The 18,983-nt window shown below is 40.9% G+C and overlaps 1 protein-coding gene across 4 annotated transcripts in view; it reads left to right on the top strand.

Moving 5' to 3' along the window:
- The window catches only part of WASL (WASP like actin nucleation promoting factor), an 84,746-nt gene that overhangs the window by 20,840 nt on the left and 44,923 nt on the right, over window positions 1–18,983 (top strand). For 2 of the 4 annotated variants that reach the window (XM_036328804.1, XM_036328805.1), the window contains exon 2: window positions 17,151–17,285. In XM_036328804.1, coding sequence (XP_036184697.1) covers window positions 17,151–17,285 — 135 coding nt within the window. Of the gene's footprint in view, window positions 1–657; window positions 1,125–17,150; window positions 17,286–18,983 lie in introns of those variants that run through there. The other 2 variants (XM_036328802.1, XM_036328803.1) reach the window with 2 other exon arrangements.

Below are 18,983 nucleotides of genomic sequence, written 5' to 3' on the forward strand. Positions count from 1 at the left end.
CCCACTACTGGGGATTGAGCCTGCAACCAAGGCATATGCCCTTGGCTGGAATCAAACCTGGGACCCTTCAGTCCGCAGGCTGATGCTCTATCCATTGAGCCAAACCAGCTAGGGCGAAGGTCAGGATTTGAGAGGATAATGAGTTAGAGAAAGACTGTCCCATGTATCTTCAAAATTTAATGAGACAGAGGAGACCTACATGGCGACAGGCAGGACCTGAGTTAGGGTGAGAGTGTGAGTGGATGAATGTTTGTGAGGGGCAGTGTGGGTGGGTGTGGTGTGGGTGGGCATCTATGTGGAGTAGGAGTTCCGGGGAGTGGTTCAGGCACTTCTGCCAGAGGAGCTGCCAACTGCTATGTGCTGCTGGGCCTGGGAGAGTGCTCAGTTTGAAGGAGCAGGAAGGTATTCCACAAGGGGGCTGCAGGGAATGGTTCTGTGCCAGTGCCCCTAGACCACAGACAAATGCACATGGCCCCACTGCTGGGACCCTAAGCACCAGACATACAGACCAGACATAGCAACTTGGTGTGCCTGAGGACCAGCTGGCTACATTGACAAGCAGTGCCTGGAGCCTACCATATTGGTAGTGGGGGTGGGGGACACCCTGCCCACCCTGCCCCATCCATAGTGGGGACTCCTGGCTGCCCTACCTCCTCCACACTGGAGGACCCAACCTTCCCTGACTTGTCCATGAGCAGAGCGATCAGCCCACTCTGCCATATTGCCCCAGCCCCTCCACCAGTGGAACAGCACCCAGCCTACTTCACCCCTTCCACCAGAGAACAGTGCTCAGTCCTCCCTGCTATCTTGACACGTGGCCCACCTGGACACAGGGACCTGCTGCTCTAACCATTTGACACCACCTGGTAGATGTGACCTGACACCCCCATACACACAGACCTGCCACAGCGATCCTGGTGTCTAACCTGGAACCACCATATTGGACCCACTGCTGCAACCCAGCATGGCCAGTCACCTCTGGATGCATGTACCTGCCCCTGCTACCCTTGTCTGCCTCGCCGGGTGCACCAGACTACTGGACTGCTAAAATGAAGAGGCAAAGAAACAACCCCCAAATGAAAGAAGCGGAGAAATCACCAGAAAAGGAACTAAATGAAATGGAGGCAAGTAGTTTGTCAGAAAAAGAATTCAAAGTAATGGTTATGAGGGTGCTCAAGCAACTTAGAACTACAAACAACTTAATGAGAATTGTAAGTAACTTAATGAGAGCTATACCAACATGACAAAAGAGGTTGAGCGTCGACCTGGGAAACACCGGTTCGATTCCTGGTCAAGGTGCATGCCTGGGTTGCAAGGTCAAATACCAGTGGGGGGCATGAGGGAAGAAGCCTATCAATGTTTCTCTCTCATTGATGTTTCTATCTTACTGTTCCTCTCCTCTCTCTCTTTAAAATCAATTTTGAAAAACATATTTTTTAAAATGAAGTTGAAACAATAAGAATCAATGGGTAGGGGAGAATGGGCAGGAAGAGATCAGCCAAAGAACTTGTATGCATATATGCATAACCCATGGACACAGGTTATGAAGGCCTGGCACAGGCTGGAAGTGATCACTGGGGGGCAAACGGGACCATATATAATACTTTCAACAGTAAAGGTTTATAAAAAAAGAAGAATCAGTGGGAAATGAACAATAACATAGTTGAAATAAATAATACCCTGGGAAGATTCAGTAGTAGACTAGAAGAAGTTGAGGGCAGAATCAGCTAATCAGAAGAGAAGGTAGTAAAAAACACACATTCAAAGTAGCATTTGGGGGAAAAAATATCAAAAAGCAGGAGGAGCTTTGGGACAACATGGAGTGTAACAACATCTGCATAATTGGGGTACCAGATAAAGAGGAATCTGAGCAAGGACTAGAGAACCTGTTTCAAGAAATAATGACTGAACACTTCCCTGGCATGGTGTCACACAGTGCACACAACAAAACACAGTTCTAATCAACATGAACCCAAAAAGACCCATGCTAAGACACATAATTAAAACGCCAAATGTTAAACACAAAAAAATCTTAAAGGCTTCAAGAGAGACAGAAAGTTACCTACACAGGAGCTCTCATTAGACTGTCAGTTGATTTATCAATAAAAGCACTTAAGCCCAGAAGGAGTGGCATGAATTATGCAAAGTAATGAAAAGCAAGGGGCTGAATCCAGGACTACTCTATCCAGCCCGGCTGTCGTTCAAAATTGATGGTGAAATTAGGAGCTTCACAGACAAAAAAGACTAGAAGAATTTATTACCATCAAACCAGCACTGCAAGAAATCATACAGGGACTGTTGTAAGAAGAAATAGAGAGGGAGGAACATAGGCATAAAGAATAAAATGGCAGCAAATAGTATCAGTAATAACCTTAAATATAAGTGGCTTAAATGTGCCAATCAAAAGACCTAGGGTAGCTGAATGGATATGGAAACATGACCTATATATATATTCTGTCTATAAGAGACTCACCTCAGAACAAAAGATTTGAAAGTGAGAGGATGGAAAAAGAATTTCCAGGTAAATGGAAATGGAAAAAAAAAAGGCTGGGGTACAAAAATACTCATATCTGACAAAATAGACTTTAAAATGAAGACCGTAACACAACACAAGGCCACTAAAGGGGTTGATCCAAAAAGAGGATATAACCCTGATAAACATAAATGCACCCAATCTAGGAGTACTCAAATATATATTTTTAAAATTCAGGAGGAGTTAAAAGGAGAGATTGACAGCAATATAACCATGATAGGGGACTTGAAACCTCACTGAGATCACTGGATAGATCCTCTAGACAAATCAGTAAGGAAATAGCAACCCTAAATGACACACTAAATCAAATGGATTTAATAGACATTTTCAGATCATTTCACCCCAAAGCTACAGAATATACATTCTGCGCAAGTGCACATGGACTTTCAACGATAGACCACATGATAGGACACAAGCTAAGTCTCTACAAATTCAAGAAGATAGAAATCATATCAAGCATTTTTCATCACAATGGCAGGAAACTGGAAATCAACAATAAAAAACATTCAGACACATGTAGGCTAAGTAGCATGTTATTAAACAAGGAATGGGTTACCATTGACATCAAGGAAGGAATCAGAAACTTCCCAGAAACAAATGAAAGTGAACACCCAACAACCCAAAACCTATGGATCACAGCAAAAGCAGTCCTGAGAGGGAAGTTCATAGCACTACAGGCCTACTTCAATAAATAAGAAAAATTGCTAATAAACTGTCTAACCCTACAGCTTGAATAACTAGAAAGAGAACAAGAAAAGCCCAGAGTAAAGACAGAAAGAGGCAGAGAGAAAGGAAGAAAAGAGAAAGAGCAAGTAGAAGGAAGGAAATAATGATCAGAGCAGAAATAAATGACATATGGATCAATGAAACCAAAAGCTGGTTCTTTGAAAAGATAAATAAGATTGACAAACTTTAGCCAGACTCATCAAGAAACACAGAGGACCCAAATAAAATTAGAAATGAAAGTGGTGAAGTAAGAGCTGACACCACAGAAATACAAAGGATTCTAAGCAAATATTATGAACAAATACTATGAAATATACCAACAAGCTAGAAAACATGGATGAAATGGACACATTCCAAGAAAAATACAAGATTGCAAAACTAAATCAGGAAGAATCAAAAACTTTGAGTAGGCCAATAACAACTGGTGAGATTGAAGTAGTAATTAAAAAAAAAGAACAACCAGCGAACAAAAGCTCTGTCCATGACTGCTTCACAGGGTAGTGTTACCAAATATTGAAAGAAGAACTAACACTTATCCTCCTCAAACTATTCCAGAAATCCAAGAGGAAGGAACACTTTCAAGCTCTTTTCACTAGGCCAGCTTTATCCTAATTCCAAAACCAGATAAAGACACAAGAAAGAGAATTACAGGCCAATATCTCTGATGAACATTGATGCTAAAATCCTCAACAAAATATCAGCAAATCAGAGCCAGCAATATATTAAAAAAGATCATACACCATGACCAAGTGGATTTTATTGGAGGGATGCAAGGCTGGTACAACATTTACAAACCAATGAATGTAATACATCACATAAACAAATTGAAAGACAAATCACATGATCATATCAATAGATACAGAAAAAGCATTTGACAACATCTAACTCATTTTTGACAAAAACTCTCAGCAAAGTGGAAATAGATGGATCATACCTAAACATAATAAAGCCCATTTATGACAAACCTACACTCAACATCATACTTAATGGGCAAACACTAAAAGCATTTCCCCTCAGAACAGGAGCAAGATAGCTTTGTCTTTCACCACTTTTATTCAACATAGTACTGCAAGTTCTAGCCACAGCAATCAGATAAGAATAATGAATAAAAGGCATCCAAATTGGAAAGCAGGAAGTAAAACTCCAATTATTCACAGACGACATGATATTGTACATAGAAAACCCTAAAGATTCCACCAAAGAACTGCTGGACTAAACAAATTATTTAGGCAATGTAGCAGGGTAATTAATACCCAGAAATTATTTTTATACAACAATAATGAACTCTCAGAGAATCTAAAAACATCAATCCCACTTGCCATTGCAACAAAAAGATTAAGATACTTAGGAATAAACTTAACCAAGGAAATAAAAGACCTGTACTCAGAAAACTATAGAACATTGCAAAAAGAGGGGAAGACATAAACAAGTGGAGAATATAAACTGTGTTCTTGGATAGGTAGAGTTAACATTAAAATGTCCATGCTACCCAAAGCAATCCCTACTAAAATACCAACAGCATATTTCACAGATCTAGAGCACACTCTCCAAAAATTTTTATGGAACTAAACAAGACCCCAAATAGCTGCAGCAACCTTGAGAAAGAACAAAGTTGGAGGAATCACAATACCAGATATCAAGTTATATTACAAAGCCACTATACTCAGAACAGCCTGGTATTGGCACAAGAACAGGCATATAGATCGATGGAACAGAACATAGAACCCAGAAATTGACCCAAGTCATTATTCTCAATTAATATATGATAAAGTAGGCAAGAACATACAATGGAGTACAGATAGTCTCTTCAATAATGGTATTGGAATAGTTGGACAGGCACATGTAAAAAAACAAAACTAGACTACCAACTTACACCATATACAAAAATACACTCAAAATGGGTAAAAGATATAAATGTAAGTTGTGAAATCATAAAAATCCTTGAAGAAAATGTAGGCAGCAAAATACCAGGTATCTCATGTCACAAAATTTTCACTGATACAACTAGGGCAAGAAAAACAATGGAAAAAATAAATAGGATTACATCAAAATAAAAAGCTTCTACACAGCAAAAGAAACGAGCATCAAATTGAAAATGGAACCCACTATATGGGAGGACATACTTGCCAGTGGTATATTTGATAAGGGGTTAATTTTCAAAATATATAAAGTATTCATACAACTCAAGAGGAAAACAAACAATCCAATTTAAAAAAAAATGGGCAGAAAACCTAAATAGACACCTCTCCAAAGAGGACATACAAATGGCCAAGAGACATGAAAAAAATGCTCAAGTCACTAATCATCAGAGAGATGCTAATTAAAATGACAATGAGGTACCACCTCACACCTGCCAGAATGGCTACCATCAATAAGTCAGCAAACAACAAGTGCTGCTGTTGAGGATGTGGAGAAAAAGGAACTCTAGTACACTGCTGGCAGGAATGCAGACTGGTATAGCCTGTATGGAATTTCCTCAAAAAGTTAAATTGGAACTGCCATTTGATCCTGTGATTTCATTTCTAGAAATATAGCCTAAGAAGCCTGAAACACAGAAAGAATATATGCATCCCTATATTCATAGCTACATTTTTTAGAATAGCTAAGATCTGGAAACAGCCAAGTGCCCATCAGTAGATGAATGGATACAAAAGTGGTGGTACATTTACACAGTGGAATACTAGGCAGCTGTAAAAAAGGATCGCATACCTTTTGAGACAGCATGGAGGGACCTGGATAGCATTATGCTAAGTGAGATAGCCAGTCAGAGGAAGACAAGTATCACATGACGTCACTTATATGTGGAATCTAATGAACAAAATAAACTGACAAAGCAGTTTATGGAAGCATGCCACAGATGAGATTCTCAGAGGGGTGAGGGGGATGGGTGGGAAGAGATCAACCAAAGAACTTAGGTACCTATATGCATAACCCATGGGCACAGACAATAGTGGGATGAAGGCCTGGGAAGGGGACGGGAGTGAAAGAGGGTAGTCAATGGGGGGAGTGGGGAAGACATCTCTTAATACTTTTAACAGGCAAGATTGTCTAAACGTATCATGTGGTCCAAGAGAAGAGGGTATTGCTGGGTTTGGGCAGACGTAGAAGTATAATGCATCCTTGATGGAAGTCCCAGTATCACCTTTAGGGATAGCTGGTGAGGAGTGCCTAGGCATGAGGCTGGTGTTGGTGCTACCTCATGTGTCCCAAAGGAGAACAAGCCAGACCTTGTAAGGGGCTCTTCCAAGTAAAGGACCCTGAAACTTACATTTAATTGACTTCATGGTAAATCTACCATGGATATATACGTTACATCTGTTTGAAGTTTTTTCTCATGCACCAGCAATCCTCTATTTCCTTCCATTTATCCTGATGGCATCAGTAGAGGAATAAAATTATGTCAAGGACTTACCAGTATAGCTCTTGTAAAATCATTTAGATGGGATAGGGCAACATTTTGACAAATTGGGAACTGGGTTGAATCAATGAGTAAAGTATGGTAAATACAAAATGAGTAGCTGATTGGGAAGTTCATCCAGAGCTGAGCAATATATGACCTTTGAAAATAAATTTATCTCATTTGTAAAGTGAGGGAATTGGATTATAAGCTTGATCAATTTATTGTGATATGGTATCAGATGGTATTTGGCTCTAGGATTCAGGAATACTAAAATTCTGTCAGTGACCAAAATACCTATTTTTTCACGCTCTTATCCCAAACTATTATTTGCACAGGCAAGTGGTGGAAGAGTGTGTGTCGAAGGGGGGGAAGGGTGTGTGTGTAGGTGTGTATTTGTATTGCTGTTATTGTTATTAGGGCTTGGATCTTAGCTGATACCGTTAAACTTCCATGAGCTAAGGTGGGAATCCTAAGAGAGCTCTTTTCTACCTTCATACTCTGAAAATTCAAACCCAGACATCAGGTTTTATCAAATTTCAACTGTTTTGCAAGAGAGAGTTAGACAAAAAGTAAAAAGACAAAAGAAGAAAGAAAATAAAAAACTTTTAAGCAGGTCCACTTGAGCTACACAGAAGGGAGAGGCAGAAAAGAGCAAGCCATACCTTTGTGCTACCCTTTAACAGTTTGAACAGTGTCCTCACCTGCTTACGAACATGACCCAGTCTATAATAAGATCACCTTTATCTGTGTATGATTGTCTTTCAAGTAGAAAATTAAGAATACCATTTGGAGTTTTAGCATCTATAAATTTTATCTTTTGTAGAATCTATAAATGTGATTGTTTAGAGGTCTGTGTCACATATTTAAAATTTTCTAAATGTATGAATTTAAATCACAGTCACCATATGAGATTGATGTATGGCTGTGGTTTAGTGACTGAGCTTTTGCTGTTGCCCAGCACATACCTTTTAGTAAGGCTTTTGGATATGAAATAATTTTAAAAATAGTTCCAAAAAAAGAATGTGTGCTGGTAATGAGAGTGTGCTGTAAAACTTTTATGATTTCTAGTTTTAAAGTTTTGGTGACTTTAAACATATGTTCAATGTAAATGGAACAGAGGAAGGAGCTAGAACAGCCGTGGGCAAACTACAGCCCGCGGGCCAGATGCGGCCCGTTTGAAATGAATAAAACTAAAAAAAAAAAGACCGTACCCTTTTATGTAATGACTAGAGGCCCGGTGCACAAAATTTGTGCACTCGGGGGAAGAGGGGGTCCCTCAGCCCGGCCTGTGCCCTCTCGCAGTCTGGGACCCCTCGGAAGATAGCGACCTGCTGGCTTAGGTCTGCTCCCAGGTGGCAGAGGGCAGGCCTAATCCCTAGGTGCAGCCCCTGGTCGGGCTCAGAGCAGGGCCGATTGGGGAGTTGGGGTGCCGCCCCCTGTCATGCACAGAGCAGGGCAGATTGGGCGGTTGCAATGCCACCCTCAGTCATGCTCAGGCTAGGGCCGATGGGGGGTTGGGGCACCGCCCCCTGTCACACTCAAGGCAGGGTCGATGGGGAGGTTGCGGCGCCACCCCCTGTCACGCACAGAGCAGGGCCCATCAGGGGGGTTGGGGCTCCATACCCTTTCATGCACAGAGCAGGGTCAATCAGGGGGTTGGGGAGCTCCCCCCTGTCATGCACAGAGCAGGGCCGATCAGGGGGTTGAGGAGCTCCCCCCTGTCACTCACAGAGTAGGGCCGATAGGGGAGTTGGGGCACCGCCCCCTGTCACACTCAGGGCAGGGCGGATCAGGGGGTTGGGGCGCTGCCCTCTATCACCCACAGAGCAGAGCCGATCAGGGGGTTGGGGCGCCGCCACTGTCACACTCAGGGCAGGGCCAATGGGGAGGTTATGGCTCTACCCCATCACACACAGAGCAGGGCCCGTGGGGGGTGGGGGGGTTGGGGCCCCACCCCCTGTCACACACAGAGCTGCAGGGCGATCAGGGGGTTTGGGCGCTGCACCCTGTCAACGCTGATCCCAGTGCCGGGAGACCTTGCGGCTCCGCTGATCCCGGTGCTGGGAGGCATATTACCCTTTTACTATATAGGGTAGAGGCCTGGTGCATGGGTGGGGCTGGCTGGTTTGCCCTGAAGGGTGTCCTGGATCAGGGTGGGGGTCCCCACTGGGGTGCCTGGCCAGTCTGGCTGAGGGGCTGAGGGCTGTTTTCAGGCTGGGACTGAAGCTCCCAACCGCTCCTTTTTTTTATTCTGGGCCAGCTTTAGCTCTGAGGCCTCGGCTGCTGAAAACAGGTTTCTGGCCTTTGTTTACCGTCTGTATTTGATACAATGTTGCGGTCCGGCTGGCTGAAGCTCCGCCTAGTAAAGCAGGTTTCTGGTTTTTTTTTAGCTTCTATATTTGCAACATAGTTACTTAGAGTTGCAGCTGAGAGGCTGGCAAGTCAGGCGGGGAACATTGGAGTCCTCCATCACTGAAGCAAGCAAGCCTCCCTGTTTGCATCAGCTGCCTGGCTGCTGGCCGCCATCTTGGCTGCCAGTTAATTTGCATATCTCGCTGATTAGCCAGTGGGAAGGGTAGCAAACGTACGCTAATTACCATGTTTCTCTTTTATTAGTGTAGATGTTTACTTTGAATTTATATTAGTTCACACAAACACTCCATCCATGCTTTTGTTCCAGCCCTCCGGTCCAGTTTAAGAACCCATTGTGGCCCTCGAGTCAAAAAGTTTGCCCACCCCTGAGCTAGAACCGTCTATTATAGTTCATTGTTTTTTAGTATATTTAAACAGTCCTGTATATCTGTTAATCTGTTGCTGCAAACAAGCCACCTCAAAACTTTGTGACTTAAAGGAATATCAGCTTATCACAGTTCTCTGGATTGGCTGGGTGGTTAGTCTGTTTCTGTCACCTAGGCTCTCATGCAGACGCATTCAGCTGGCATGTCTTATGGGAACGGGGCTCAACAAGGATTGGTAGGATGACTGGGGTCCTGCTTTCCATGTGGCCTTTCACTCCAAGTTTCAGGGCAGCGCTTAGGTACTCAGTAAACATTTAGTGAATGAATATGCCTGGCAGCACTTCCAAGAGGGCAAGCCACAACGTGCAAGTACTTTTCAAGCTTCTACTTACATTTCCTGAGGTCCTGTTGGTTAAAGCAAGTCAGCTGGACACCCCTAGGGCCAGTGGGGGTGGAGAGTATACAAGAACTGGGTTACTGAGACACATTAAATACCACTGTACCACATATCCGAACAAGGTTTCCAAACTGTATAGGGTTCTTTTATCTCGCAAAACCACAGAGTTGAGCCATGTTTGATGTTACTTTAAGTCTGTAACTTCATTCCATGCCACTAATCTCTTCTTATCCTTCACCCTACACAGCTCCCAAAACTCCCCTAGCATTTCCCCATGGTTGAGTCTTTATTGATGTGTCTACCTAGGACAGTGATGGTGAACCTTTTGAGCTCGGTGTGTCAGCATTTTGAAAAACCCTAACTTAACTCTGGTGCCGTGTCACATACAGAAATTTTTTGATATTTGCAACCATAGTAAAACAAAGATTTACATTTTTGATACTTATTTTATATATTTAAATGCCATTTAACAAAGAAAAAACCAAAAACATGAGTTCGCATGTCACCTCTGACACCCGTATCATGGGTTCGCCATCACTGATCCTAGGGATGTTACCTTCTCTCTGCTTGGCTCCCCAGACTCACCCCTTTTTATTCTTTAGGTGCATTGTCACTTCAGGAAAGCCTTCCCACATGAGTAGGTTTTACGTTTGCCTCACATACTGGATTTTTCCATTATAGCATCAGTAATAGTTACTAATGTCTATCTGCCCATTAGAAAACATGTTTCATGAGGACTCTAATTCATTTTTGTATTCGACCCCACTTTCATTTCCACCTTACCTTCATTTATTACAGTCCTGTGTACATAGTAGGTAGGTACTCAGTAAACATTTGGTGAATGAATATGCCTGGCACAGTACTTTTCTTAAATAACTACTAAGACCTAAAAGACTATTGATGTGTTTGTTTCCTAAGACAGCAGCTATTTTTTTTTAATTAAGCGCCATTTCCCTTCACTATTGGAACTGTTACTTAAGGCTTTTATCATCTTCTTCCAATCTTCCAGCTTTGCTGTAAAAAAAATAAAACTGTTTCTTGTGATGTCTTCCTGTTCTTCATGTATTTTTAAAATTTCTATATTTTTCTTTTTCTTTGTTTTTCTGATTAATTCTCAGAAAATGGTGGAAATTACCAGGGTAATAACATTCCCCTTTTTCAGAGTGAATTGTTTCTGTTTTCTTTTCCTGGATAATTTTCAGTGATACCACTCAGGAGTTTTGTTTCTATATTTTAAATTGCTGATTTCTTCCTAGTTTTGTAGGTTGCCATGTAACTGGGGTGTTATGTTATTTAGGCAATTGCTCCTTGAGATCACGGCATAATTAGGTAATTATAAGAATTCAACCATTTTTTTATCTTTACTGTTACAATTCCTTCTATAATGTTTCATATTTAGGATAATGGGATACTTCAGGTGACTACTTCATCAGAGCATCTAGGAACATGTTGAAAAGTTTGCTTTTATATAATGAGAACATTTAGGTTGAGTGTTGCCAGAATAGATTTTAGAAATTTGGGACACACACACACACACAAGCTGGAGCGTTTTGACCGTTAATCTAGATCCTTGTAATCATAGAAAAGACTTTATATATTAAGTCCACTGATTTTTATTTATACATTCAGTATATTGTAGACATTCTTTGAAATTATATATATATATATATATATATATATTTTAATATATTTTATTGATTTTTTACAGAGAGGAAGGGAGAGAGATAGAGAGTTAGAAACATCGATGAGAGAGAAACATTGATCAGCTGCCTCCTGCACATCTCCCACTGGGGATATGCCTGCAACCCAGGTACATGCCCTTGACTGGAATCGAACCTGGGACCTTTCAGTCCGCAGGCCGACGCACTATCCACTGAGCCAAACCGGTTTCGGCGAAATTATATTTTTAAAAAATTATTTCCTTTAACCACGAGAGCCTCCTTCCGAAGACTGTCCTGGTGTAGAGGTTGACTGTCTGACATTTAACTTGAATCATTTGTGCTCTAAAATTTTGTTTATTCAAAGTAATTTCATACTTATAGAAAAGCTGCAAATAAAATACATAGATTCCTATATATTTTTAACCTAGATTAGTCTAATGTTTATAATATTTTACCTTGGTTCTCTCTCTCTCTTCATATGTACATATATATTATTTTTTTGAGTCACTTGACAAGTAAGTTGCTGATATGATGCCCCTTTATAATAAACTAGAGGCCCGGTGCACAAAATTTGTGCACTCGGGGGAAGGGGGGGTCCTTCAGACCGGTCTGTGCCCTCTCGCAGTCTGGGACCCCTCGGGAGATAACAACCTGCTGGCTTAGGCCTGCTCCCGAGTGGCAGAGGGCAGGCCCAATCCCTAGGTACAGCCCCTGGTCGGGCTCAGAGCAGGGTCGATTGGGGAGTTGGGGCACCGCCCCCTGTCATGCACAGAGCAGGGCAGATTGGGAGGTTGCGATGCCACCCTCAGTCATGCTCAGGATAAGGCCGATTGGGGGGTTGGGGCACCGCCCCCCTGTCACACTCAAGGCAGGGTGGATGGGGAGGTTGCGGCGCCACCCCCTGTCACGCACAGAGCAGGGCCCATCAGGGGGGTTGGGGCTCCATACCCTTTCATGCACAGAGCAGGGTCAATCAGGGGGTTGGGGAGCTCCCCCCTGTCATGCACAGAGCAGGGCCGATCAGGGGGTTGAGGAGCTCCCCCCTGTCACTCACAGAGTAGGGCCGATAGGGGAGTTGGGGCACCGCCCCCTGTCACACTCAGGGCAGAGCGGATCAGGGGATTGGGGCGCCGCCCTCTATCACCCACAGAGCAGAGCCGATCAGGGGGTTGGGGCGCCGCCACTGTCACACTCAGGGCAGGGCCAATGGGGAGGTTATGGCTCTACCCCATCACACACAGAGCAGGGCCCGTGGGAGGGGGGTGGGTTGGGGCGCCGCACCCCGTCACACACAGAGCTGCAGGGCGATCAGGGGGTTTGGGCGCTGGCCCCTGTCACGCTGATCCCGGTGCCGGGAGGCCTCGCGGCTCCGCTGATCCTGGTGCTGGGAGGCATATTACCCTTTTACTATATAGGATAGAGGCCTCGTCCATGGGTGGGGGCTGGCTGGTTTGCCCTGAAGGGTGTCCTGGATCAGGGTGGGGGTCCCCACTGGGGTGCCTGGCCAGTCTGGCTGAGGGGCTGAGGGCTGTTTTCAGGCTGGGACTGAAGCTCCCAACTGCTCCTTTTTTTTTTTTTTTTTTTTTTTTTTTATTCTGGGCCAGCTTTAGCTCTGAGGCCTCAGCTGCTGAAAACAGGTTTCTGGCCTTTGTTTATTGTCTGTATTTGATATAATGTTGCGGTCAATAAAAAATCAATAAAAAATATTAAAAAATCAATAAAATATATTTTTAAAAATCAATAAAACATTTAAAAAATGCCATTTAACAAATAATAAATACTTCAGGGTGTGTATCCTAAAACCAAGGTCTTTCCCCTATTTGTTATCAGAATCAGAAAATGCAGGGTTTTTTGTTTTTGTTTTTTAAAATATATTTTATTGATTTTTTACAGAGAGGAGGGGAGAGGGATAGAGAGTTAGAAACATTGATGAGAGAGAAACATCGATCAGCTGCCTCCTGCACACTCCCTACTGAGGATGTGCCCGCAACCAAGATACATGCCCTTGACCGGAATCGAACCTGGGACCCTCCAGTCCACAGGCCGACGCTCTGTCCACTGAGTCAAACCGGTTAGGGTTGAAAATGCAGTTTTAAATTTAACAAATATTTGCTTACAAGGGGCAAAGGTGAACTGAAAGTATAGGCTTGCAGAAATATTTTAGGTGCTGAAGGGAATAACAATGTATTTAATAGGTAATAAGTTAATATAGAAAAGTATTCTATTTTAGAATAAGACGTGATGTAACAAGATTTATACAAGACTCAGGAAAAGGCACTAGAAACATGAAGGAAACAGTAAGAACTTAAGGAATCAAAGATATACTTCTTGACTGGTGCTGAGGCAACCCAATAGAGGTAAAAGTGCCCTGCCAGAGGACAGTGGGACAGGTTCCTGTCCCTAAATTCATCCTCCATTTTTTTGTTTGTTTTGTTTTGTTTTTGAGAGAGAAATGAAAAACATGGATATGAGAGCAGCACATCAATTGTCTGCCTCCTGCACCCCCTAGAGGGGATGGAGCCTAACCCGGGCAGTGCTCTGGCTGGGAATCTTTGAGTGCATGGGCCGACACATAACCAACTGAAGCACACTGACCAGGGCAGTGATGGCGAACCTTTTGAGCTCGGCGTGTCAGCATTTGGAAAAACCCTAACTTAACTCTGGTGCCGTGTCACATACAGAAATTTTTTAATATTTGCAACCATAGTAAAACAAAGATTTATAGTTTTGATATTTATTTTATATATTTAAATGCCATTTAACAAAGAAAAATCAACCAAAAAAATGAGTTCGCGTGTCACTGGTTCGCCATCACTGGACCAGGGGCATCCTCCACCTGATTTCTGCCCTTGAAAATTAAAGTTCTGAGGATGCACGTGTTACTGTAATAACTCAGTACTGTAATATTAAGATGTGTAAAATATTTCTACAAAATTGATATATACTGTTTTCCATTTTAATTAACAAATTTTAACCCTAACATTTTTGAGCTAATAAGAAATAGATTTCCTTTCCTAAACACTTGTCCTTAGGTTGTTTTTCAAGTAATACCTTTTAGATTAAGAAAGACAAGAAGTAATGGAGTTGATTAGCTGTAATTACTTGAAAGGAAGGGAAGGAATATTTTTAAAAACTTAATTAAACCCCTTGTCAGCCTAGAGTTTAAGGGATAGTCAATTTTTATTTCTAGCATTTATATCTCAAATTTTATGTATGTAAAGCTGCTATTGCATTCACTATAATATTCTGAATTAATCAGAAAAGGCTTTAAATTCATAATTTTCAGACTTTGCCAGTTTTGATAAGAAGGGGCGAAATAGACTAATAAAAGGTTGTAGCAAAATTTTGAAAATCCACTTACTGAAAATTGCTTATGATTAGTTGGGTTCTTTAATATTAACATATAAGTTGTTTTAGAATAAGGTTATAATTCCAACCATGTTTGTGTGGAAAATTATAAAACTGTTTCGTGGGTCTCTATTTTTTAAGCAAATATTTTAAGAATTTGTTTTAAACCTATATCAACGTTTAAATATGGATTTTTAGTTTTGGGAGTTTGTTTTTGTTTTAAAATCACATATACATCTAGACAATGTTTTATAATGTTAATCCTATGGCAAGAGATTTCCATAATAGAAGTACAGACTCTGTTTAATAAGACATTTTTTTCTTTTGCAAGCTGTTACTTCTTGTTTTCTGGTTAGAAAGTAAAATACGAGAATTTTTAAATCTCTTTAATGGCATCTGGTTCCCTAATTGCTTTCCTTTTTAGAAGTGAATGCATTTGGATAGCACCATATTGAAAAGGCTGTAATTTATAGGCATTTTCCTTAGAAAACAAATTTTCCCATCTGATTTTTGAATTCTTTAACCTCGTCTCTTACACCATTGGATAATATATACAAAATCCATTTTTCTGTAGATTTTAATGCTAAGGCTTAGGGTTAGAGAGCCTATGGAGCTATCATGCTGGGACTGTACTTACAGAAGAGCACAGTATACTTAGAGCAGGCCAAAGCCATACCCACATTCTTCAATCTTCTTTTTAAAGCCCAATGTCCTAGTTTCTAAGCTATCTTTATAACTTCTAGTATCTCTTGTGGACATTTTCCTGCTGCTTTGTGTCCTGTTCACGACTCTCTGTGAATTTCAAAGATGAGTTTGGTCTGCAACATAAAATGGAACATTGTTATCTGGAAATGTATGTCTTCATGAAATTTTGATCCCCAACAGTATACTGATCTTACATTTTTTACTTGATTATCATAAGAGACTTGTACATATACATATAATAGTTCTTATCATAGAGGCCATTTCCTAGGCATAGTTTGGTAACCCAAAACAGCATTACCTTCAAATCTTAATGTAGTCTATTTTTAATTACAGTGCCCAATATTCATTGAATTGATATACCATAACTATTTAACCATCTCCTCTTTTGGGATATTTAAAGTCTTTCTATTAAAAAATAATTAGCGTATGTTTATATACATATTTTGTCCTTTTATATTCATAATAAAATAAGTTTTGGTTATATTTTATTATTTCTCACTTAGGGATATGTTTTTATTGATTTTAGAGAGAGAGGAAGGGGGAGAAAGCAAGAGAGACATATTGATGTGAGAGAGAAACATCGATTGGTTGCCTCCTGCACGTGCCCCGACCAGGGATCAAACCCACAACCTAGGCATGTGCCCTGACCAGAATCAAACACACAACCATTTGGTGTATGGGACTATGCTCCAACCAAGTGAGCCACCTGGCCAGGGCCATTTTTTGGTTATGTTTTAAATTATTTCTTAATTTTTTGGTTTAGGAATGAAATTACTGGATCAGAAAACATGATTATTTATAAAAGATTTATAAGTGCTGTACCAGTATATGTATGTACCATTCTTATAGAAACTTAAAATCAAATAGTTGCATTCTAGATTATGCTATAAAATGACTTAATTTATAATTAAATGAAAATTTTCATTGTTTTGTGATACAATTATGAGGGAGGTGGCAACATTGTGTACTGGAAAACCTGAATGCTCACGACTAAGGTGTCCATAGCATGTAATGAATTAGCTCTCTCCTATGCATCTAAAAGGGCACTGCACTATAATTAGTAGCTTGTTTTCAAGTTTGACTTAATAGCTATACTAAAGTGGTTAATTGCTATATAGAAGTCAGCCTTTACTAATACTACTACCTAATTGCTTGAATGTTCACTTTATTAGAAAACAGTTTATTACAGGGAGTAAGAATATAGGATTTGAACTCACAAATATCTGTATGGGAATTTGATTTCTGTCACTTAGGTTTGTCATATTGGACAAATTATTTATCCTCTTTAACCTTGGGTTTCTCAAGCATAAAATGAGGACATAATAGAAATAAAAATTAAATGGAGTTATATTTGAATGTGCACATTTCCTAACACATTTTAAGCATCAGTAAATGTTAGCTTTCAATAATTATTTTCAGTATAGCTATTATTTATTACTGCATAAGAAATTGCTTCTAAAGTAGTGACCTAAAATAACAATAACTATTAACTCCTTTTTCTATGAGTCGGGAATTCAGGAGCAGCCTAGCTGGGTGGTTCTGGTTCGGTGTCTCTCAGGAGATTGCATTAATATGTCAGCAGGGGCTGCAGTCAGTTGAGTGTTACTTTGAACCTAATAGCTATAAATTTTTTATATTACAGACTATGTCTTCAGCAGTGGTACAGTTATATGCAGCAGATCGGAACTGTATGTGGTCAAAGAAGTGCAGCGGTGTTGCTTGTCTGGTTAAGGACAATCCACAGAGATCTTATTTTTTAAGAATATTTGATATCAAGGTGAGTTTTGTTTGCTTCCTCTAAATTGCAGGTGATTAGATTTTCTACCTCAATTACAATTTAGTGTAGATTTATTTATACCATATATAATATTTAAGTTATACTTAAATTAGTATTACAAGGGCAAGCTTGGTTTTAGATATTGAAGCCTGGACATTGAGACCAAATGGGAACATCTCCTAAGCCAGACATGAATAGTTCCCTAGTTTTCTTTGTACCACGTTTGTTTATTCTATGCCTTTGGGTCTTAGGCTTTCTCCACATTCTCTTCTTTTCTAATGATACTCTTTTATTCCATCCTGTCAATTACAGACTAGATATATAGATAGTCCTTTCAGGGAGCTACAGAAGTGTATTTTAGTTTGGTACACACTGTCATTTACTCAGCTCAGGTTTAAAGAATTATACGGTATCTGTAACCATGTATTTGCACCCAGCCGGAATAGCTCGGTTGGTTGGGCATTGTTCTTTGCACTAAAACGCTGCCGGTTCAGTTCCCAGTCAGGGCCCATACCCAGGTTATGGGTTTGATCCTGGATCAGGACACGTCTGGGAAGGCAGCCGATTCTCTCTCTCTTTCTTCCTACTTCCCCCTCTCTCTATACATGTTCTTGGGTGAGGATTAAAAATAATAATGATGATGATGTATTTGCTGCCCACTTTTCCTTATGATCCTCTCAAGATGGGCATGTTCACATTTTTGCAGCCTTGTATCCCTCACTCTGAAACATAAATCCACATTCCCATTGTCCAGATTAGCTGTTCTTTGTCAGGTATTCATCCATTATAGCTATTATAAAAGTAATTCTCTTTTTGCTGAGATGAAGTCTCCATTTACCTTTTGAAACCGTTTTCATAGGTAAGCCTCTTTAATATTTGTATGTGACAATAAGTATAGTGAAATTATAATTACAGAAAACTAAAATTGACTTTGACTATTCGATGATACTTATGGTCAGATAGCTTGTAGTCAAACTGTTTTACTTCTCTAGGCCTCAGCTTATTTATTTGTAAAATGGGATAACCATCTGGGTCTGTTGCAAAGTTTTTTCCCTGAGATTTATGCTCCTGCACTTTCATTTTTTGGGGGAGGGGAGTATTGTGTGTGTGTTGTTTTTTAAACAGCCACATATTGCATAGTGAAGTATTTTTGTTTGTTTATTGATTGGTTGATTGATTTTAGGGAGAGAGAGAGAAATATTGATTTGTGTTCTACTTATTTATGCAGTCATTGGTTGATTCTTGTATGTGCCCTGACATGGGGAATCGAAGACTCAACCTTGGTGTATCTGGACAATGCTCTAACCCAGTGGTCGGCAAACTGCAGCTCGCAAGCCACATGCAGCTCTTTGGCCCCTTGAGTGTGGCTCTTCCACAAAATACCAACTTCTGTGATGGGCCACGAAGTTTCAACCGCACTGTACATGCAGGCCCACACGTGGTATTTTGTGGAAGAAACACACTCAAGGGACCAAAGAGCCCCATGTGGCTCGCGAGCCGCAGTTTGCCGACCACTGCTCTAACCAACTGAACTACCTGGCCAGGAAATTGCACTTTGTAAATTAGTGTTTTTTAGTTTTCTTTAAAAATTTTTGAATTGATTTTAGAGAAGGGGGGGAGAGAGAAAACATCGATGTGAGCGTGAAACGTCAATTGGCCGCCTCCTGCACCTCTCCCACCAGGGATGGAGCCCGAAAC

This window comes from Myotis myotis, unplaced genomic scaffold, assembly GCF_014108235.1.
Source record: "Myotis myotis isolate mMyoMyo1 unplaced genomic scaffold, mMyoMyo1.p scaffold_m19_p_11, whole genome shotgun sequence".
NCBI lineage: Eukaryota > Metazoa > Chordata > Mammalia > Chiroptera > Vespertilionidae > Myotis > Myotis myotis.